Source organism: Corvus brachyrhynchos, unplaced genomic scaffold (assembly GCF_000691975.1).
Source record: "Corvus brachyrhynchos isolate BGI_N302 unplaced genomic scaffold, ASM69197v1 scaffold409, whole genome shotgun sequence".
In the NCBI taxonomy this organism is placed as follows: Eukaryota; Metazoa; Chordata; class Aves; order Passeriformes; family Corvidae; genus Corvus; species Corvus brachyrhynchos.
This window is the reverse complement of record NW_008246059.1, coordinates 128,599-151,186: the sequence shown is the minus strand read 5'-3', so window position 1 is coordinate 151,186 and position 22,588 is coordinate 128,599. Positions and strand designations below refer to the sequence as shown.

Here is a 22,588-nt window from a genome sequence, read left to right as displayed (position 1 = left end):
TCCTGTAGAAATCTGTAACGGGACTTTTATTAAAGCATAACTAGTGTTTTCTCCCTAAGCTTGACATAGTAGTCCATATAGCCGAGGAGTATGTTAATTCTGAGATCTAAATAAAGTAGCTTAAAATATATTATTAAAAATATCACTGCTGATCATTTGTCAGAAACATTAATCTCTAATGGCAATTTGGAATTTTAATGAGCTTCAGGGAAAAATGATCTACAATAAATTTAGTAGTTGCTCAGAAATCTTTACAAAGGCTAAGTTTTCAGCTGTACAGAGATTCAAAGAAGCTTTTCTCTTGAGAACAATCTGCATTTCTTAAGTCAGGAACTAAATACAGAATTACTTTTCTGAAAATCATAAACTACATTTCCTGAAGCATTTACAGTAACCTCTAATTTCACCAAGCAAAGAAGTTTGAGGCTTGCACTGAAAATTGATTCATATGCAATGGATGCTTTAACTTTCAGAAGACGTTCATGATGCCTAGGATTGTAACTGATTGTCCTTGAAAATAAACTATTAAAAAAAAAAAAATTGAGCCACTTTTGTGAAGAAGCCAAATAGGGAGAACTGGTGGATTGCTTACAAAAACCTGACCAGTCACTTGCAGCTGGAATGCAGCTTAAGCACTTTTCTGGCAGCCTCTTCGCTAAGTAGTTTCTGTGCATTTGCTTGTTAAGCCTTGAAGAAGAGCCTTGTGCTGTTTTGGTTGGTTGCTTGATTTTGCCTTGCAGTGTCTGCTCAAACTCTGCTTCTAAATTGCTGGCAGTAGGATTTACTATTTTACAAATCTTGATCAGCTATTTGTCATATACTGTGATTCTTCTTACCACCTGGATAATTGTCATGATGTAGCATGGCTTCTGACAGTAAATAATTGTCTCATCAGAGGTGAATTGCAACAGGTGGAAAAAAAAGAGCAAGTGAACTTGGAAAAGCTCTGCTTATCCAATATACTTTTCTTATTTCCTCTGCAGGACTTTTATCTTAATCAGATCCAAATTCTAATACCCTAAAGCATTTATATGAAAAACTGTATACTAGTCTGGTTTTGCCAGATATATATTTCTTGATGGGACTTTTTGAGTGAAAGTGTTTGCATGTATCTGCTACAGCAACTAAATCATAATTCTCTCTTTGTTTTTATTAGTTAAAGTTTCATTCCATTGAGTAAATATGTAATTACAGTAATGGCCCATAAAATATGTTTCTCAGGAAAGGATGGTATTGTCTTCAAGAACAGCCATCGTATTGTATTTTATGGAAGAAAACCTCACTCTTGTCCAATTTCTGTGGACCTGACCACCAGGTCTTCATTCAAAGCAGCTCATTACCTTCAATCCAAAACAGGGTTTTTTTTTTTTAGCCCTATTAAAGAGAGGAGGAGATGGAGCTGAATTGTGACTTAGAGATTGGAGAGAAAAAGCAAGTGATGGAACTATAAGAATGTGAAATGTGACGGAGAAGTCCAAGAGGAACAGTGGATGACTAGGCACAGATTTGGTACAAGTAGAAGAAATTAGTATAGAGGATAAGCATATTATGGATATTCAAGTTGATTTTTTAATCTATACATAGTAAAGATAAAATTATCTATATAAAGGGATGGCATGGGGTTTTTTTGTAAAAGAAGTAGTTGATTTTAGTGAAATTTAGTATCTTGTTTTCTATCCAGACTTGAGAAATGCAAATGCCTAGCCCTTAATTAATAGCTTAGTTCTTCATAATTTTATATAAATCTATTTTCTCTTACTGTTTCAGTCTCTAGCAGTAGTATTTCCTCCTTATGACCCAAAAGGAGAAGAGTGGAGTAAGAGTTAACTATTTTTCCCCATCCTATTCTGTAGAAGAGAGGAAGCAATACACTGCCTAACTTCTCTTTTTTTAGCCTCAGACTTAACTTTGATTCAATAGACTTATGGGGTTTGTGCACTTTTTAGGTTAGCCAGTGGAAGTCAGCTACTACTCAAGACTTGAGTAGGTGTAAAAAATGTTTCATTTCTTTCATATTCTTGGGTACAGGTAGTGGTGATCCGTCTTCCATTTTTGGTCTGTCTTTTTATTTGCTGTATAATAATTATAGGTTTAGATGGAGTTAGCATCTTAGGATCTTGATTTAGGAACTTGAATTGCTTTAGTTCTGAGTCATTTTGTTTTGTTCCTTCCCTCTGTATTTAGAGCAAGTGCCTGTTGGTATCAATAAAATATAGTTAATTAATAACGCTAGTACTTGAACTTCCTATGGATATGTGAACTTGAGGCAAACTACTCTTTTTAGCATCTTAAATATTTATAGATATTATTTGCATGTCAAAATAACTCCTGAGTTCTGTGTTCTTGAGATACTAATTTATTAGGCAGCTAATGTAGAAAACATTAAAAAGTGGTATTGCACTTGCCTATCTGTTAGTATTGATGTATTTCTATATATTTCTATATTGATTTTTACATTATTTATATTTTTTCATATCCTAGAATATTAGATTTTATAAGAAATTAAGACTGACTTTTCCTTTCCAGTACCAATACTGGCTTGTGGTGGTGATGACTGCAAAATAAGTTTGTTTATTCAGCAGAATGGGCAGGTAATTACAATTTTTGTTTCTTGCTCCGAGCATTACTCAGTTCTGCTTCTTTTCAAATGTGCTGTTGTTTCAAGTTCCTTAGTAAGTCCTATCTGTCTCTACACTGCCATCACATACAACCGCCTCTTTTCAAATAGTTCATGCATTTTCTATGAAATGCACATACAGAATATTGAAGTTTAATTCAGTGCATAAAAGTGTTTGATTTTTTTGATTTTTCTTTTTCCCTGTGTGAAGATAGCCTGTGTTTCTATTCCCACTGATACAAAATAGCTGCAACTGTCCTTTATTAAGTATCCAGGCATTGAGTTGTTCATATGGAAATGTTGTTACTTTCATTCTATAAATTCTTATAATGAAACTGTTACGACTTCTATCTGAGGAACTTTGTTTGTTGCTACGTATGCCCTTTATGCCTGAATGCTTTTGAACATCAAAAAAAAAAGTATTTTTAGGAGTATCTGATCTTCTAAAAGCACACACATTTTTCATGTGTTATTTGGAAGCTGTCAATTTTTAGTTTTTCATACAGATAAATATTCCTTTGGAGCAGTAGAAAAACATTATGTCCTCTCTTGCATCTGTTCAGAAGTTTTGTTAGATTCTGAAGCATGTGTTGAACGACTGTTTTCCAAAACATAACTCAGTACCACTTGTTTCTTTTTCTCACTCCCTTAAACCCCTTCAAACCACAAAAACTCTCCCAATGCACCAGTGAAGCTACTATTTAGAATCCCCCTTTGAAACTGGCATATGTAGAACTAGTTAGTCTTCTGGATTTGCTCAGACACACTCCCTTTAGGGATTAAAGAATAGATACTCCTTTTTTTTTTGAGAGAGATAAAAGCTACTTTATAGATAATTTTGCCAGTTTGTGCTGCCATGTACAATATTAAGATTTTTTGGTTGCTGTTGTTGTCAGTAAAATAAGTACTTCATCCTTTTCTTCTATGTTTAATGATTTCTTGAACACTCAGTGGAAAAGCAGGGTGCATGGTTAGATTTTTAGTTTTCTTTTTTCCTATGTAGCTTGTGAGTTAAGTCAGTTTAATGAATTCTCTGGGAATTAGCAATGGCACAATGCCACTACTGATTCTCAATGTGCTAAAGAAAGACTTTTATCTCAGGAACTGTGCAGTTGTTTTTTCTCATTCACAGTTTGAAACTTGTTTTCTTGTATGATTCAGATTAACAAATTATATACAGTTTGACTGCCAAAAATGTTCAGAGATAAATAACTTATTTTGTCCATTGTTGGCCAAACTTTCCAGTATAACAATAGTCTGCCATTCTTAAAGACAGTCAGTCTGTGGAGTGTAAAGGAAGGTAACTTGAATAAACGAGTTCCCTCTGCAGCTTCATAAGCAAGTTTGTGCTGTCTTTTTTTTCTTTATACAAGGGGTGAGCAGTTTTGTTTTGCATGTGCTATTTTTCACACCTTCAATTTCAGAAAGTATATTCACCAGCTGTTGTGGCAGAGTTGGTGTTCAGAATATCTCTTAAATGAGGTGGGAATTCTTGTTGGTGTCTATCTTAACTTTGCAGAACATCTCTTTTAGCTAAATGGACTGTGCAGGCCTCAAAGAGAAGAGCCCATGTAGTGCTTGACAACTACTAACAGAATTAAAACATGCTTGCAAGCCTTCTGACATGAATTCCTGCCTAGCTGCTAAAGGGAGGTTCTCTTTCATCAGGTTTTTTCAGATCTACTGACATCTTTATTTATGGCTTCTTAGTAGTATTAAAGGTATTTGAAGGAAGTGTTACTATAGCCCTGCCATTTTTTACTGGAACTTGGCATCGGAGAATGATTAGAATCTTAGCTCCTGTGTCATTCCCTTACTGGTAAGGGCCTGTAGCTCTGTTCTGTTAATTGTGACTCTTGTAAACCACTTCCTTTGGTTAACATCCTCAAAAAAATTGTATGAATCCAAAGGCAGAACACACGTTCATAACTGGGCGTTCTAATGAAACTTAAAGGGCACTGTTAGACTCTGAAGGAGGATGAGGCATCTTTGCTCAGCTAATTCAGGCTACCTTTTGGTAAACTCATTAATTTTACAGTCAAAAAAACTGCTTGGTTTTTAAATCTGAGTGGGCATGCTTTATAGCTTTTGAGATTCGCTACCCATAGATCCCTTACTGTCTTAAACAGTAGAGAGAAAATGAACTCTTTGCTTTTCTGACTTGTTGGAGGAGGGTATTTATTGATTATAAAAGTATCCAGGGAAAAATCTTTCAGAAAGCATAGTATGTCTTCCTGCTTGAGATACAACATCTGTGGATGTGGCCTGTGGAGGGCAAGCAAGCAAACCAGTGGATTAAATTAGATCTTTAAACCAAAACATTTTTACATTGAGCTTTGTATCTCTGAGAAGACAGGGCACTGTGTGTTTTGGGTTCCACCGAAGTAGTTTGGCCTAGTTGAGAAGTGTAATAGGGGAATGAATCAAAGGTAATCCAGGCTCTTTCTAATCTGTTGATTAACAGCTGGATGGAAGAGGGATATCATGTCTGGTGTCTCCTGGAGAAAAAATGAGAAGACTTGAACCACTATTGCTAAATTTACCAAACTGTTACTAGCCTGGTCCTGAAAGAGAAGTACCCAAAGTGTGGGCAGGATTAGTTGTGCAGAGTGTGCTGGGCGTGTCCACAGCTTCATTAGTTGTTCTATCTACAGAACAGCTTTGTTGTTGGCTTAAAAGGAAAGAGACCAGATTGCTGCTAAGCAACAATGTTCAGAGATTAGGTAAGAGGCATGGGAAAGCCTGTGAAGTAGAGTCAGGCCAGGAGGTTTTGTTAGATTTAACTGTTGGTACTGTAACTTCTTGTGTATCCAGTGAGGACCAAGTGGAAACTGAAACAAAGAAATACGAGACTATAAAAACAAAATCTGTAAAAAAGAGAATGACAGCTCAAGATACTGGTATATATAACCTAGACAATAATAAAAACCTTGACTGAACCACCTAAAAATAATGACCATGTGCATCTGCGTGAACCTTTGTATTAATTCAATTTTAGAACCAAATACATCTGAAGAAACCGTATATAGGATACCAAGAGACACAGACTTGAAAGAAAAGGGCAAAAACAATACAAAAAACCCTAGCAGAAGGCATAACAGCAACAGTACTCTTTGCTCAGTTTCAGTGGACAATTTTTATTTTTATGGGAAACAATATCTTGAAAACCTTGAATCACAGAACCACAGACCATCTCAAGTTTGAGGAGATCCATTAGGATTGCTGGGTCCAACTCCTTGCTCCTCACAGACCACCTAAAACTAAATCATATGACTAAGAATGTGATGGTCCTCATGCTTCACGGCATCATCCTTCTGTATTTGGTAACAGCCCTTGTGTTCATCTCTGTTTTCCAGCCACTGTACTGACACTGCTCAGATAGGTGCAGAGTGGAGGATGATGTTATAGGGATGGAAAAGACAGCAGCATGAATTTCTCATTTAATGGAGTGGATGCATTTACAGAAGTTTGGGGGTATCTCTCCTCAACAATGAGGCCTCATAGACCATCTGGTGCTGATATTACTGCTGTGCATGAAATATGAGGTAATTAAGTTCAGAAGCCTCTACCTTAAATCCTGTGAATAGTTCAATAGTAAGCATGTAAATTCAATGTAAGCATGTAAAAATAAAAATTAGTACAGACTTCTAGCTGACTGGTTAAGAGTGCTTGTTCTGTAGCACAAAAGAACTGCATACTTGACTTAAAGCTAAGTAGTACCTAAAAACCTGCTTGAGAACTGACTTCAAAATCTGGGGTAGTATTAATAATCTCAAAGTAATTAGTTTTATTCTTTTAAGGGAAAACAAATGGCTGCTTTTCTTAATAGATCTCTTTGATGTAAGATGAGCAGGGTAATTAAAAAAACCCTACACCACAACACCTTGAAATTAGAACAAGGAAAACGATTAGCTATGTGTTTAGATTAATATTAGCGTCAAGTTTCAGGAGCTATACATACTGTTTAGCATAAAATTTACCATAAAAGAGAAGGATGTTAGCAACAGTTCAGCCTGAACCAGTCTTTCAGTTAGAAATAAACTTGCCAGCTAACCTTGATGGCTATAAAATACAGAGCATTTTGTCAAAGATCATATAAATGAATAAATAAATATGTGTTTTATCTATTATCTGAAATATTGATTGCTAAAGATTTTTTTTATGTATTGCCAGAAGCATGTAGCCTTCAGAAGAATCTTTAGGTTGCTGTTTCATGTCACTTCCTGGACTGCTCCCTTCTGCCTTTAAACCTGGTGGGTGTTTAACATAAACATCCGTCTGGAACACCCCATCTGGAAGTGCCAGTGAGTGCAGAAGTGACCAGCCAAATGAGGCTTAGGTGGCTCTGAGAACACAATCTTAAGACCTAAACTTTCTGATTTGGAAGTATCTGATCAGCTCTTCTGGCCACATATATACAGATTGTTCTGTAATTATAGGGACATTTTACAAGAGCATGTAGCTACAGGAGAAGGGGCAATGGCTTCAAACTGAAAGAGGGTAGGTTTAGGTCAGATATTCGGAAGAAATTCTTTACTGTGAGGGTGGTGAGGCACTGGAACAAGTTGCCCAGAGAAGTTGTGGATGCCTTGTTGCTGGAACAGCTTGAGGCCAGGTTGGATGGGGCTTTGAGAAACCTGGTCTAGTGGAAGGTGCCCCTGCTCATGGCTGGGGATGGTGGATCCAAATGATCTTTAATGTCCTTTCCAAACTAAACCATTCTATGATTGTGTGACTGCAACTGTATGATGAGGAGAAGCAGAGTAACTTTGTTTGATGGGAAGGTGGTTTTGGAATATCAGAAATGTTGGGTCAGAAAGAGACATGCCAGTTTCTGAGTATGAGTTTTTTCATATTCATACAGATTTTTCCTTTGAGTGAATTACTAATGTTCACCATCTCTTCTGAAGCTGAAGACAGATTTTCTGAAAGAGCAGTAACACAATAAGAAAGGCTTTTTTACTTGCACTGATAGCAGAGGCTATCATTTAATCATAGCTCTTAGTAGGCCTAGGTAAGGTAAGGAATTTAGTAGAATGTAATGCCAGAAATAATGTGATAGTTATTCATACTAAACTATGGTAACATGTTAACTAACAGTTACTTCAGGTATTTTAAGTCAACTTGGATTAAAAAAATGTCATGAAAGTAGGGCTTTTTCTGGGCAAAGAAAAGCAGAAATGGTTTAAATGCTAAGTAAGGAGTAAACACTTGTACTTGAATCAAAATAAAACAGTAATATTAACATGTTATGAATGAAAATAAATTACTAGTGAAAGTTCTTAAAAGGGAATCCAGACTGTGTTTGCATTCCTGTGTTCCTGAGCCCATCTTCATGCAGTTTTCCATCAGCAGTTCTTGATGTGTAGCTTCCTTAGAAACTTTGTCAATAAACTTAAGAAACATAGGGAGTATTTCCAGCACCATAACTGATTCTTATTAATCATATTCTATTACAAACTTATTCTTGAAATAATCTCAAAGGATTTACTCTTCTTTTTATACTGGATTTTGCCTGTATTCATTTTCTTCATTGTCTGCAGTTGTATCCGCTTCACACAAATACGAGAAATTACTTGTCACATCACACCTGCATTATGTTATTCTTTGGGTAGCACAGTAACCCTGATAAACTTTAAAAAAAAAATTCAACTGTATTATAGAGAGACTGTAGCCTTTTGAAGGTGTGCACCTTAAATTCACATCCTTTCCCGCTTGTATTTGCGAAATGCTGTAATGTTACATGTGCTTATCCAGTGGTGATAAAACCAAAAAGGCTTATCTAGAATCTATGTGTAAATTACAATCCTTAGTAGCAGCTTTTTTTTTTTCCAGTTTCAAATAATAGAAGCTGTAAATATAAAAGATTTGAAAATATACAGCTTATTGCTGATATGTGCATGGTAATTAGGTGCATTTCTGTGATGTAACAGGAGTTTTTATTCAGTTTCAGAAAACTTTAATACTCCTTGGCCATGAAGATTGGATTAGAGGCGTTGAGTGGGCAGTCTGTGGTCAGTATGAAAGATAAATAAAGTTGTATTCTGGTTTAATGACAGTACTAGTGTTTTACCCCTCCAGCAGATGGCCTTAAGGCACTGTAGCACCTAAGCTCTTGTGGTTGTGATGTTTGTTTTCCTGAGATGGTGGTATTAATATTAAAACTCAAGATGAAACTTTGTATCCTTTTAAAACCTATTTTTCTTGCTTGCTTCAGGTATGTTTACCTGACTTGTACTTAACTGCAAACAAATTGGGGTTTTAGCAACTTGTCCTTTTCAGTATACAAATGTCTGTATCTGAGTGAGGGAGAGTTGGCTGCTTTTTCAAAGTGGGGAGGGTAGGGGGAAATAGTATGTTTATCTTTTCTTCTCCTGCTCCCCCCCCCCATGTTTTTTTTTTTAATTGGGAAATTAAGAGGAGAACCTTTTCAGACATGAACTAAGCAAACAGTTATTGCCATGGCACCAAAAAAAAAAAAAAAAAAGTGGAATTAGAGGATGCTGCAAGCCTGGAGAAAGAAAAGGAGGAAAGGAGTTCTTGACAAGTATTGATACTGATAGAATTCCAAAAGCAAAGGCCATAAATAGTAGGGAAATAAAAATGTACAACATGTATAGTGTTTACCATGTCTTCCACATGTTACAAGCAGGGACATATTCATATTCAATGCATTATAAAAATAGAGAATTTGAATGGGAAAGTGAGTTGATGTTGAAATAAAACTGGATATTTTTATACTGTGTACAATAGGGAAAATTGGAATAATGCTGTAGGTGCATGTAAGGAAAGGTGATAGGTTAGTCCTGGCAGTGGTTGCAATGAAAATGTAGCTCTATTTTTTTTTCTTATTTTTTTTGAAAACAAATAGGTGAAGACCTTTTCTTAGCAAGCTGTGCTCAGGACTGTTTGATAAGAATTTGGAAAGTATGTACAAAATCAAAGCAACTTCCAGAAACTGAAGATGATTCCATAAAACTGAAAGAGAATGTTTTTACTGTTAAAGGTAGGTAACAGCTGCAAAGTTCTCTGGCACAACTTTTCACTTGTGTATCTCTTCATGGTTTGAGGGAAGCTAACAAGGTGGTTACTACCTAGTTTGTTTTGTTTCTTGTTGACTGCATTATTTTTAGCTGTTAGAAAAAGCAGAATTACTGTTTTAAAGGCATGGCTATGGAAAGTTAATGATGTATTACAAGAAATGGTAAAGCAGTGAGAGAGCTTAATATCAACATTCTGTTATTGTTATGCATATTCCAAGTGCAATATATGGGACACTTATTTGTGGGAGGGAAGCTGTAGTGTAGTTCTCCAGTTTAATAGCTTACCTTTCATTTTCTTTCAAATACAATGAATCAAGAGGTGCTGCTATTATTTTAAGATTAGAAACATACTGAAAAGAACAGATAAGTGTGCACAGGCTTACTTTATGGTCATTTAACAAGCCGTTTAGCTGACAGTAATGTCAGATGCTTGCATTGCTGATACTGTAGGGTAAGTTATTTGGCAACTTGGTAATACAATGAAGTGTGTATGATGTTACGTGTAAAAAGCCCTCATGATACTTCTTGCAAATCCTGATTCATTGTTTGAAGTATCTTAATGCTTGTGTTTTCCGTCATTTGGAGATGCAAATATGTGTAAGAGTATGCGTAGTGCCAATTTAGAGCATTTACTTCAATGCTGCTTGAGAGTTCTCCAGGAATTCTGAGAGACTGCTCTGAGGCAATACACTGACTAACCTGTGACCATCAATCGGGTACTCAGGGCTTGTGGCAAAGTAGGATTTCAGAGCTGTTCAATGTCAGTAAGCTTTTGAGATACCTGTAGATGTTGAAAGCAGTTGATTATTTTTACAAATGATAGCAGAAGTGACCTGGTCTTTCTTGGCTTTTAGAAAGAAATGTGCTTTTCTTTGATTTTTGGTAGATACTGACACATCATATGCAGTTTCTTTGGAGTCTGTGTTGGCTGGTCATGAAAACTGGGTATATGCAGTTCACTGGCAACCTTCATTTTCCAAAGGTAAAGAGGTATTAAACACTTACCAGCAATGTTAAGTGTCATGTACATAGAGCACAGTCACGTGTCTTTGTATTGTTTGCATGTTCAGTTGTTCCTGTAGACAATGACAGTCTTTAAATTCTGTAAATAATGTTTTATGAGTAAACAGATGTTGCCTTGTACTCAAGTTTTCTTTAAGGAAGGAAATTAAATAACTGAGCTGTAATGACTTTATTGTGATTGATTTGTGGCTTATGGTGTACAAATTAGTTTAATTAATCAGTATGAATTAATAGCTCTAATAGGTTACCTTGACACATGTATTTGAAATGTCTGTTCTTCAGAAGGTGAGCATTACCTCAAGAGCACTCCTTTCTTTTTAATGGTGCACATTCCTGGAGTAACAGTTTTCTCTAACCTCTAAGGCATTAATGCAGACTCCTATTGAAACAGTGTTATTTATAGTTTAATTTTGCATTTTGCTATAGTATGTATCTTTCTTTTGAAATCCTTAAATTCTGACAGCCTTGTTTGCAGTTCTGATTTGCTGTTATTTGCCTGCCTGGCATATAAGGGAAGGAGATTCTTGATTTGCCATTGCACAATCAGAACACCCTTGAATATTTGTACTGGCAAAGATGTCTTTTGTTGTGATATATTTTAGAGTTACTGGTGGCAGGTGACTTCAGCAGTACAAAGGACAGCTTTGCTGGTGTATATACAACACTTGAACAGCAGAGTGCCTTTAGAATGTCAAAATACATGTAGTGAAAGACACAGGACTTGCTTTAAAAATATTGATTTAGTTATCTGGTCCTTAAACTTTTCTTTTTTTCTAGATTAGACACCACTAAAAGATTTAACCTTTTAGAGCAAGGTTTAGGCACAATATAGGCCTGTCAGCCTTGCACTGCAATCTGAAAATTGTCCTGTTAGACCAGGAAGTCTTCCAGGTGCTTCTGCATACGTGAAGCTGCTTGTGTTCTGTGGCCTGCCCAATGCTGGGTTCCCCAAAACAGATTTTCACTAGTGGCAAACTGATCTGAGAGACCTGAAAAGGTAAGGTGGGAGGCCTCTTGCTAACGTATCACCTCATGAGATGCCCGCCAATATCTCTATTATCAAGAAAAATTCCTCAGTTGTTTTCCTGCAGGTTTCACAACTGGGTGATGAACCAGCTCCCGCTTTCCCATTCTGTGTTGGGCTTTTTTTTTGGAGTGTTTCACTGCATTCTGGGGAGCAGTCCTGAGTTACTGTATGTTTTACAGGATTCTAGAGTCTGCTGAAGTCAGTAGCAAACCTAACAATTTGGAAAAAAACAGTGAATACTGGGAGATTATTTTATTTTAAACTGTAAATCTCTCAGTAAAAACTTACTTAGGACTGGAACTGAGAACTGCTGTGCATCCTCTTTGTGAAGCTCTAGCTTTTCCTCCAAATTATATTTAATCCAATATGAGTTTGGAGTGCGAAAACTGTGGAATATGGTTGTTCTCATATACATGTTTTACTTTTTCTTTGGATGATTATGCTGAGAATACAATACCTCCTAAAGAATACCTGGCAAGAATGTAGAGCCTGTAAATTTGGCATATAAGAACTGCATTGTGTTTCTCTCATGCTGAGCAATTTTCTTAATGTGTTTGTATTTCAGTATCACCTAATTTCTTTAGAAAATATTCTCCTAGGTTGTAGGGTAATAATTTTCCTTGTACTGTAGATGGCAGCATGCAACAACCAATGAGGATATTGTCTGCATCAATGGACAAAACTGTGATCATCTGGGAACCTGATAAGGAATCTGGAGTCTGGCTAGAGCAGGCAAGTGTCAGTCATTCTCACAATATGTACCATATTCAATTTGTTTTTCCAGCATCATGTGTGTGCTGTAGGGAGCAAAAACTCTATAAACTTCTGGCAGAGAAAGGCAAAACTGTTTTGTTGCAAAAATACTCATTCTGATGCTCTGTTGCCAGTAAAACTGTATTTAAAAAAAAGGTGATACAATATGATTTTTATTGTTTGTTTGTTTTATTGTTTGTTTGTTTTCTTGTTACTATACTGAGGAGTTTATGAGGGGTGTTTGTGCTCAACTGTCATTCATAGTGTACAAGACAGCTGCTGCATAGTAACACTATATGCTGTATACTCCTGGTAAGAGGAGGAAGAAACCCTCTTGAACTGTTTGCAGTTAATCCTTGTGGGAATGTGACCTAAGCAGTTACTGCAGAGCAGCTGACATGCAATTCATAAGCCTGGTTTTACTCACAGTAACTTGATCATGGGCTTGTGTCATTAGGTTTTTCTCCATTTGAGCTGAATACTTGTGTCACTTGTGTAGTATTCTGAAAGCTGTTCTAATGTGGATCATCCTAAATAAACAAGCAGTACAGCCAGATTTCTCTAGTGCTTTGATTGAGGTCTTTGTTTTCAGCTGACCTGCTTTTCTAAATTGCAGTAGTTCAGTTGGTGTTGTTTGTGTTGGGTTATGCTAGCCATTGTTTGTGATCTTTCCCGTCACAAAGAAAGTTCCAATCCTCTCTTGGGTGAAAAAGAGAGAATTACAGTAGGGTATTTAATTTTTCCTCTGTTTCATTTAAAAGGTGTGGTGCCTTTGTGCTTTAAGTAGAAGTTAGTTCAGAAAAGGGTGATCACACAGAGATGCCATTTGATGTCCCTAGGTGTAACACATAGTTGTGGCTTAATTCACAAGCTTCTAAAAATGGGTTGTGCAGTAAAGCTTGTTGCAAGTTGTGAATCTTTAATTTTACATTCTCTTTGCATTTGTTTGACCACAAATGTGCAGCTTGAAGTTCAGATCAGACATTTTAACTGCAACAATCCGTTTTGCATCAAGAGAGGGAAATCTGAGCTGGAGTCCTGCAGGGAGGAAGGGCACAAGGGGAACATCCCAATTTCTCTCTTTCATCATGATATGATGAACAAGATGCCTTCAGAAATTCATTCCCCTGCTCAGAGGTGAGACTAGAATTCTGCCTCTAGCATGGTGTATCAAAGTCACTTCAATATGAGTGTTTTTTTTTGAGTGAGTGCTAATAAAATGTAGCTACTAGTGCAATGCCATTTAAAATGGGGCAATGGTTCATTTCATTTTGATCTTAAAAGAGGCCATATAAGAATGGGGGAGTTGAAAGCTTGAAAGAAATTGTGGTCTTATGTATTGAATAAAACTTGAAAATGTAACTTTATTAATCTTTTAATAAAATTTAAAAAGTGGAAGGGCACTAGAGCAACTATAAGGCCTGTGTGTATGCATGCATACATACATGTGAAGTCATAAGGGAAGCACAAAACGGGGGCCAGAATATGCCACAGAAGGAGTGTGGATCAAATTGCAGGTGTTCATGGGGAAACAGGGAAGTGAAAATATGGTAGGGAATCTTGAAAATTAAGTAGGAAAAAAATGTACTTGGGAACTACTGTTTCTTTGAATCATTTTTCCATATTGTGCAACAGAGCAGTAGCCAGGCAACAGATAAGGAACTGTTGCATCCAACAAGCTGGACTGAAACACAGAACATTTGGGTTTGCATCTCATCTAATGTGATGTTTTCTTTCCCTTTGGGGATCCTATCTTGAGATGTCTATGAAGGGAGGTTCCATTCAAATGGCATGCAGCTTTAATTCCCATGATATTTCAGTGCTTAACTTTGCAATTAAAATATTCCTTGAATGTATTTGTGTGTGTAACGTGAACTCTTGTCTATAGGTAGTTTTTCATCTTGTGAAATATGAATGATTTTGTAGGAATGGAAGACCATTTTCATGGATATTTCCCTTCTGTTCATTAATTTAGGTACGGGTAGGTGAAGTGGGTGGCAATACTCTTGGATTTTTTGACTGCCAGTTTAGTCCAGATGGTTCAATGATCATTGCTCATGCTTTTCATGGAGCGCTCCACCTTTGGAAACAGGCTACAGTTAATGAGGTACGTTGGTTTTTTTGTTAGTAGTATTACTTAAAAGAATTGTACTTTTAAGTCATTTGAGGTAAATTTCTGTTATTAATAGAAAAGTGTAACAGGATAGTTTAAAATTAGTGATTGAAATAGTCCTTTCCTGAATATAATACTCTATAGGGGTCTCAGTCCTGCACAGAAGGGAGGTTGAAATCTTCCACGCTTTAAATGCTGTTTCTTGCCTGTGGTGATCATGAAGTCAGTTGAAAGGACTGAACTCCTTTGTGGTTGTGCTTTGTTCACAGCTGAACAAATAACACAAATTTCTTTTAGATGGGAGCAATAAATCAGTATTTGTGTCTCTTTAGCCTCTCTTGAGTTTTAATAATTTGCTGTTTACAAACGTCTTTTTCTTACTTTCTTAATAAGTACATTGATACTTTTATTTTGCTTATAATTTACCAATCAGTCAAATGAAAAACTCCTTACTTCTTTGTGGAACTCTTTTAATAGAAAGAATGGACTCCAGAAGTTGTGATTTCAGGACATTTTAACAGTGTAGAGGATGTAAAGTGGGATCCAGAAGGAGAGTTTATCATCAGTGTGGGCTCCGATCAAACTACAAGGCTCTTTGCTCCATGGAAAAGGAAGGAAGAGACAGAGGTACGATCTTCAAAGATTTTGTGAGTGTGGTTAAGGGGGCTTGGTCTGTCCTGAGTTTGGAATGAGTCACCTGAGTTCCCAGCTGGTGATCTGTTTAAAACTGCTTGGTTTGGTCATTCAGTTTGTGCTGTTTTCGCTTTAAAAATATTAGTGGCAGAGTTTTTGCAATTGCTCAGTGTGATTGCAGTTCATTCCTGAGTCCACCTCCAGATTACCTTCAGTTAGTGTTCTCCCAGAGTCTTGGGAAACAGGCTCTGCAGTAATTCAGAAAGAGGAATACATGACTGGTACTAATAAGCACCTATTGCACTTGTTTAACAATTGGCTAAACGCTGCTGCAGGTAGTCATAAAGAAACTTAACTTGGTTGTGCTTTTTTACACTAACTTAATCTAAACAAAGTTCTCACTGTATTTTTTTACATTAATTTGTTTATGACTCTGTTTTACTAGAATGATTATTTGAACTACCTGAGTGCAGCTGGTACCTGTCCTGTTTTTACCCCCAGCCAGCAATTAAGGACCACACAGCTGCTTGCTCACTCCTCCTGCATTGGGTTGGGGGAAAGTCTGTTTAGGAATGCAGAAGTTCCTGTTTCTTGTTTCTCATGCATTTTCCTCCTCTACAAATACAACCTTTTCTGGCAGAACAGTACCAGTGTTCCATCCAGGAAACTGGCAGAAACTAGACCGACTGTAGTCATATAAGGCTCTGTACCATTGATTGGGGGAGGCTATTATAGCTGTCTCATCAAAGCTTCTGTAATGCAGACCAGCACAGGAGGTCTGATGTTTTTGAGAGAGTGAATTTGGCATGGTTTCTTTGATTTCTTTCTTCCAGGCCACACAGGAGTGGTGGCAATCCCAGTTCAAGAGCTACGCTTTGCCTTGTGTTGTAGGAAGGACATTTCCAGTTTCCTTCCCTGCTTTTTACCCTAATCTCCACTCTGGAGGGTACATTAAATATATCAAAACAAATCAGGACTAGCACGTGATGTAAGTTGGCAGCATTCAAGAGTTGTCAATATCACTTTCTCTGTGACAGAAGTGGTACTGAAGTACCGCTCTTTATTATGTATGCTGCTTGCTAAATTTTAATCCTATTTCTGAAAGAACTGATCTTTGGATGACTTACCTGCACAGCTCTCCCTGAAACTTTTGAATCTATTTAGCAGAATGATTGCAGTCTTCATATCTAAATTTGGCATAAACTGAATTCATGTACTTTGCCTTCCTGTTCTGACACAGAGCAGCCACCTGGCTAATTTGACCAGGTATAAATCTAAGTAGTTTCAAATATTTGTTGCTGCATGAGGTGTGGGAGAAAGCTGTAGTATCCTTTTTGGATGGGTGAAGTGGAGAGTTGGGGTAGAAATGGGTCATTTGAAGAGGTTTGTTCAGGACTTCTGAACCCCGGAAAGGTTTTTACTTCTGCTCATGAACTTGGATAGCATAGGCTTTTAAAATGGCTTACTTTCCTTATTACATTGAGTTTAGCATCTGAAAAATTACAACAGGAGACATCCAATGTTTGTCTTAACAAGACACAATGGATGGTTCAGATATCTGTGGAAAGTTAGTATTACAGGTCAGTATTTATGTTTTTCCCTATAAGAAGGAAACTAAGTGTTAAATGCAAATAAATATCCTTTCTTAAAGTCTCAGTTCTGATATCAGAATATCAGAAAAGAGGGATAACCATCAGCTTCAATTTGTCATGCAACTTTGCATCCTGATTTTTCTGGAAGAAGCTTATTGCATGACTTATACAGCCCTCTCTTTGTCTGTTTGGGGTTTGAGTTCTGTTCCAAAGTATGCAAAAACGTACCTAGTAAAGGGTAAGAAGGGCTTGTTGCACTGTTTGATTTTATCCTTTTAAGAATGAATGCTTTTTTCCTCACTGGAAAACAATCAAGCCCTTGTGAAATCATGAAGTTTTGTAGGATGTCTCAAATTCCCATTCAGGTCCTATCGGAAACTTCAACATTCAAAACTCAATTGAATTTTTAGGGTGATATGTGCAGTGTTCAGTCAATATAATGCCTTTCCTTATATTCATATGATACCTAGTACAGTGTAAATTCTGTCTTGGCTACAGGCATTGGAATACTGAAGTAGTAGGAATTCTAATAGTGAAGTAGTGTAAGTTATTTTAATTGATTCTGATTCTACTAGCTCTTAACTCAAAAGTACACCCTGGATTTTTCCAACTGAAGTATCATTTAGGTGAAGTAGCAAATGACACTTAGGAAAAATCTCTTCTGAAAGTGCATTCGCTAGAAAACAAACGGGTTTTTTTTAAGAGTAATTTTTCCCATGTGTAGAATAAATCAGATTTTTAGAAAAGCAATTAAAATAATTTAATATCTTTTTTGCTAATATTATTTGTTTAGTATGACTATAAAACTACCTTGTCTTTCTGTTTTGGTTAACTTAATTCTTGTTTTCTTGGATTAGCACTTGACGATTGGATAGAATATTTCAGGAAAGTAGGAAGAAAGAAAACACTTCTACAGTTATGTAGATTTTCCCGATTTTTTTTTTTTTTTTGCAAGAATCTATTAAGATTTTGTCAGTTTTTTGCAAATCTTCTACTAAGTGGTCTCAAATCATGCTAACCCATGACAAGTATTTAAAGAAAAGAGGGAAGTAGGAACCTGCAGCCTGCAGTGCTGCTCTTCTTTGTGAAAGACAGATGAAGGAAGCAAGATAATTATCACTACCTTTCTTAGGTCTTACAGACCTACAGTTTTGAAAGTAGTAGGATACAATCGTCTTTTTGCTTAGGCAAATTATGTTCTATTCCTGTCTAGCATAAAGAAGTCACAGTAAGTGCCTTAAACACATCTGTGCAGGGACACAGTTTACTAATTAAAGGAGTGGTTTGGTGGAAAAATAGGATTCAACTGATGTATGTGAGCACCAGTTTTATGCACATCAGTAGAAGGTTGCTCTTAACTTTGCTTTATGTTAGTAAGTTCAGCAAGTAAATAGTGGTACTTTTTTTGAGCTTTAGATTGTGCTGCTTCTCTGTTTAAGAGTTGTGGTTTTGCTGTGTGTCTGTTTTTAGGTAACGTGGCATGAAATTGCCAGGCCTCAAGTACACGGATACGACCTGCGCTGTCTGGCAATGATCGGCCGGTTTGAGTTTGTGTCAGGAGCAGATGAAAAAGTGCTTCGAGTTTTTCGTGCTCCCAAGAATTTTATAGAAAATTTCAGTAACATCACTGGTATCCCAGTGGAGAAGCTGTGCTCCTCTGTAAGTGTGCTATAGCAATTCTAAGTGAAGAGAACCCTCTTAGATGTAAATAAAGTTAATGCTTCAGAAAATGTCAGATTGCACTAAACTCTGTAAAAATTCTTTTAGTTGTACTGAAACCTTAACCTTGCTTTTCCTTTCCCTTCTGCTTGTTTCCATGTGTGTTGTTTCATACGTATTTTTATGGTGGTGTCATATGAAACAGGTTCTATTTGAAACCAAACAAGACCTTGTATCAGAAGATTGAAAAGAGTGTGGGTAAATTTTAAGTAACTCAAACCAAAATAGGTTGCTGTACACACTTGGGGATTAAACAAACAATAAAGCCTGGTAATGTGTTTCTTCTTAATTTAAGGGTGTAGTAGTCTTGTCTAGATCTAATTATTGTTGTGTGGTTATGTGTTGGTATTACTAATTTTTTTTGTAATTGTATGCTTGGAAATAGCGTAAAGCTTTCAGCACTGTTTTTAGTTCTTACATACAAATATTTATAAATATGTACTTGCTCAGGCTTTATTTCCTCTTGGCATTGGAAATCTTCTTGAGACCTTAGATTCCAGTTCTTAGTTGTGGGTATGTCTGCTGTCCTGTGTTGCTGTCTTTGTTTGGTCCCCATTTACATTAAGTTCTAATTCTGATTTTGTCTGCATTTTGTAGAGCAGACTTCGTTCAAGATAGGTGCCTCTGTACAGTGCCTTGCATGCTCTTTGGATATCTCACTCAAAAGCAGGGTTTTCTCTGCAGTTTCTCATAGATGGATTAGCCTTTCCATTTAATTTAACAATTGAAATATCTGGGATAGAAATAGAATCATTTTCAATAGCAAGAAGTTACATAAGTAGCTGTTTAGTGCTTTAATTCCACAAGACTTCGTAAGCATTTGCATTAATGGCCATTGTACAAATAACATTGTGCTTTTATAAGGCTGGCAGATGTCATTATTTTACTTTATGAGGACTTCTTATCGGCTCTTTCTCTGAGTGCTGTTTTTTGATTCATATCACAAAGTGTTTCACATGGGCTTTGGTTAAAGAGGAAGGCTTTATGAGCTCTAATTATACAGCTGCTTTTAAATAGCTTTCTTGAAATTGTTTTCTGTGAAAGCTTTTTATCATTAAAGTGGGGAAGCTTTTTCTTAATTTGGCTCAAATGCCTTCCCCAAAAAAGTACCTAAAACCAAAAAAACCCAGCTTTATATTCAAAAAGGGTTGAATAGGATCATATTCAGTTCAAGTTCATGGTATTGTATTATACTTTGGATTGTAATCAGGAATGATTTTTGTTTTAGGGGACTTATACTTGTCTGTGTCTGATAAATTTTCTCATCTAATTATGAACATTTAAATACATTTTAAGCTGTCACTTAAATTACTGATTTCATTCTGTAAAACAGTGTTTCTTTGAACTTTTCAGATACCATAAGGAAGTGGGTTTACAGCTATTAAATCTTCTTTTATCTCTACATGAAGGTCCCCAAGTTCACTTACCTTTTCTAAATTTTTACTCTTTTCTCTATACCATTATGGAAGTATTTTCTGTGTGGTGATTTGTCTTTCCCTTGTGCTGCTTTGAACACGCACGTATTCCAGCCACATATCTGTGCTATTTACTGAGTTGTATTTCAAGTTGTGGTCACAGGCAGTCACCCTCTGTTCTCTTTTCCAAAATGCTGCTTTATTATTTCACTTCAGAACAATGATTTCCCAGTTCTATTGTGTTAAAAACTGCAATGCTCGCAGTTAATAGATTAATTGTCATGTATGCGCTAGAATAAATATAATTGTGGAAGAAAAGCTGCAATTAAGGTTGAAGAAAATCCTTGAGCTGGGGCCTTAGAAAAGCTTTTTTTGTTGTTGGTTTTTTTTTTTTTTTCCTTGCAGAGTATTGGTTTTTATTTTGTCCAAGAGTTTTTCGAAGTGCCCCCTTCACTTGCTAGGAAATTAACTCTAGAAACTCTTGGGGATTCCTTAAGTTGTGGCCTTTGAAATCCAAGATTACATGACAATCTGTGTGTAACCTTTCTTTTTTCTTTAATTCAGCAGTCATCTGATCTTCCAGAAGGTGCAACTGTGCCAGCTTTGGGATTATCCAATAAAGCTGTTTTTGAAGGTATTGCTAATGAGAAATAATGGTTATGGTGTTTCATGTGGAAACTTTATTTAAGGGATTGTTTTAGTGTACATATTAGGTCTGTAAATGTAGGCTTGACTGCAAGTTCCAAATCTAGAAATAAAATAATGCAAAGTGTTTATTTCTTTGCTAGAACCTAAATACTGTGCTTAAAAATAAAAGAAAAAGCACAAGTAAAGAAGAATTAGTTAGCCAACAGTAACTAATGTCTTGGAGAGGCAGGGGAGATTACATTATGGGGGGACAAGGAAGGAGGGACAAACGTCTCCCTAGAATGATAAAAGTATTCTCCTGAGACTGAGACTAGAGTCTGGTTTTTCATAAAGTCTCTGGTAAAAATGCACTACAGTGGAATGTACAAATTAGGTCAGACCTGTTTTTTCTCTGCTTAAAGCTTTATGAGAAGGTATGATCTAAAAAAAGGAAGCATTTTAATAAGCTTTGTCTCCAGGGTCTTCAATGGCAATAAGACAGATTTTCCTAAGTCATTTGTGAGAGAAAAACCACCTTTGTTATACTTCAAATAACTCATAAAATGTATTTTGGCAAAGTTTTTTCCCCCTGCTTTCTCATGAGTTCTTTGAATGAGAGAGGGAACAAAACTTCCTTCTTCTAGATTATTGCCACACACAGAATAACTAATTTCAATTGATGTCATGTGGCCCACACAGAAGGAGCACCATGAATAGAACTTCCCCGCATTGTCCACTGCTGCTCACACAATGCTGTCAGCACTGATGGCTTAGAGTAAAACACCACAGACATGTTCTCACTTATTCTGAAGAGGAATCTTCATGGTGAGCGATGATCAGACAGTGGTCTCAGATAAATAGTGCTCATTTAATTTTCAAGGAAAGAGAAGACGGGATTAATGACAAGAGTCTTTGCTTTTTGTATACCTGCTTTTTGAAACTGCTGTGCGTGAGGTGTACATTGTCAAAAAGGTAGATTCTGTCTGAGAGGAAATGTTCCCTGTCTCTGTACCTTTTTCTTAATACCTTCACAGTGAAGGACAGAGTTGAATTTTAACTTATAATTAACTAGTTTTGGTTACCTCTGGTACTTTTGCCTAAAGCTAAGGACTGAGTCCTCTGCAGTTTTGCTGAAGTTTGCAAGTTGTAGATACACTTGCTCAAGTGTGGCTTTTCATTTAGTCATCTACATCAAACTTAGGAACTCATCACTTGTATCAGAGATTTTTGTCTTAAACTTTGTCAAATACAGAAGGAAAGTGTTAACATTGGGGAAACACAGGTTGAACTCTGGTGACTGCTTCGCTCAGTCAAATTCTTTTTAGGAATCTCTAAAAGACTGTGCTGATGGAGAGAGGTCAGTTTCAAAATGAAGGTTAGATTATTATTTTTTAAAAATCTTCTCATTCTCATATGCATTAGAATAACAAGCTTCTAGTATTTATATTATTGTAACTCTGCAAGCAGAGAAACCTCGTTTCAAGTACTTGTAAAAAAAATAGGTATTTTTTACTTGTGTAGTCAATCCTCATATTTTTCCTCCTTTAAGTATGTTCTTTAGCTAATGAAGTCCTTACTTTGAATAGGAGATATGGCTGTTCAACCAGATGAGGATGAAGAATCATTTAATACAATTTCAAATCAGTATCCAGAGGTTTATTTTCAACCCCTGATCCTTACAGGTATGAGATTAATTTCTGTTGTATGAAATAGAGAATGAGGTTCATTGGATATAAACTTGAAGCATTATTTAGCAGATTTGAAAAAATCAAATTTGAATATGCTGTACAAATCTTTTTTAGAACCTCCACCAGAGGATCACTTGCTGCAGAATACCTTATGGCCTGAAATTCAGAAGTTGTAAGTTTTATTTTTTCCTTTTCTTATTTAAGTTACAAAATTTCCAGAAAGCTGTTGCAACATATTAATATAGTCTGGTCTTGCAACTCTTCCTATATTGCTACCTTGTTTGACTTTGTGTGCTCTCTATTGCTTGTAAGATAAATAAATTTTATATATATATATA

General features: G+C 36.3%; 1 protein-coding gene across 1 annotated transcript in view; it reads left to right on the top strand.

Moving 5' to 3' along the window:
- Positions 1-22,588, top strand: part of ELP2 (elongator acetyltransferase complex subunit 2) — a 40,329-nt gene that overhangs the window by 7,451 nt on the left and 10,290 nt on the right. Inside the window, exons 5-15 of the mRNA XM_008642710.2 lie at positions 2,527-2,591; positions 8,565-8,631; positions 9,489-9,623; positions 10,547-10,642; positions 12,342-12,442; positions 14,439-14,570; positions 15,054-15,203; positions 18,272-18,460; positions 20,500-20,569; positions 22,149-22,244; positions 22,365-22,422. Coding sequence (XP_008640932.1) covers positions 2,527-2,591; positions 8,565-8,631; positions 9,489-9,623; positions 10,547-10,642; positions 12,342-12,442; positions 14,439-14,570; positions 15,054-15,203; positions 18,272-18,460; positions 20,500-20,569; positions 22,149-22,244; positions 22,365-22,422 — 1,159 coding nt within the window. The remainder of the gene's footprint in view (positions 1-2,526; positions 2,592-8,564; positions 8,632-9,488; positions 9,624-10,546; positions 10,643-12,341; positions 12,443-14,438; positions 14,571-15,053; positions 15,204-18,271; positions 18,461-20,499; positions 20,570-22,148; positions 22,245-22,364; positions 22,423-22,588) is intronic.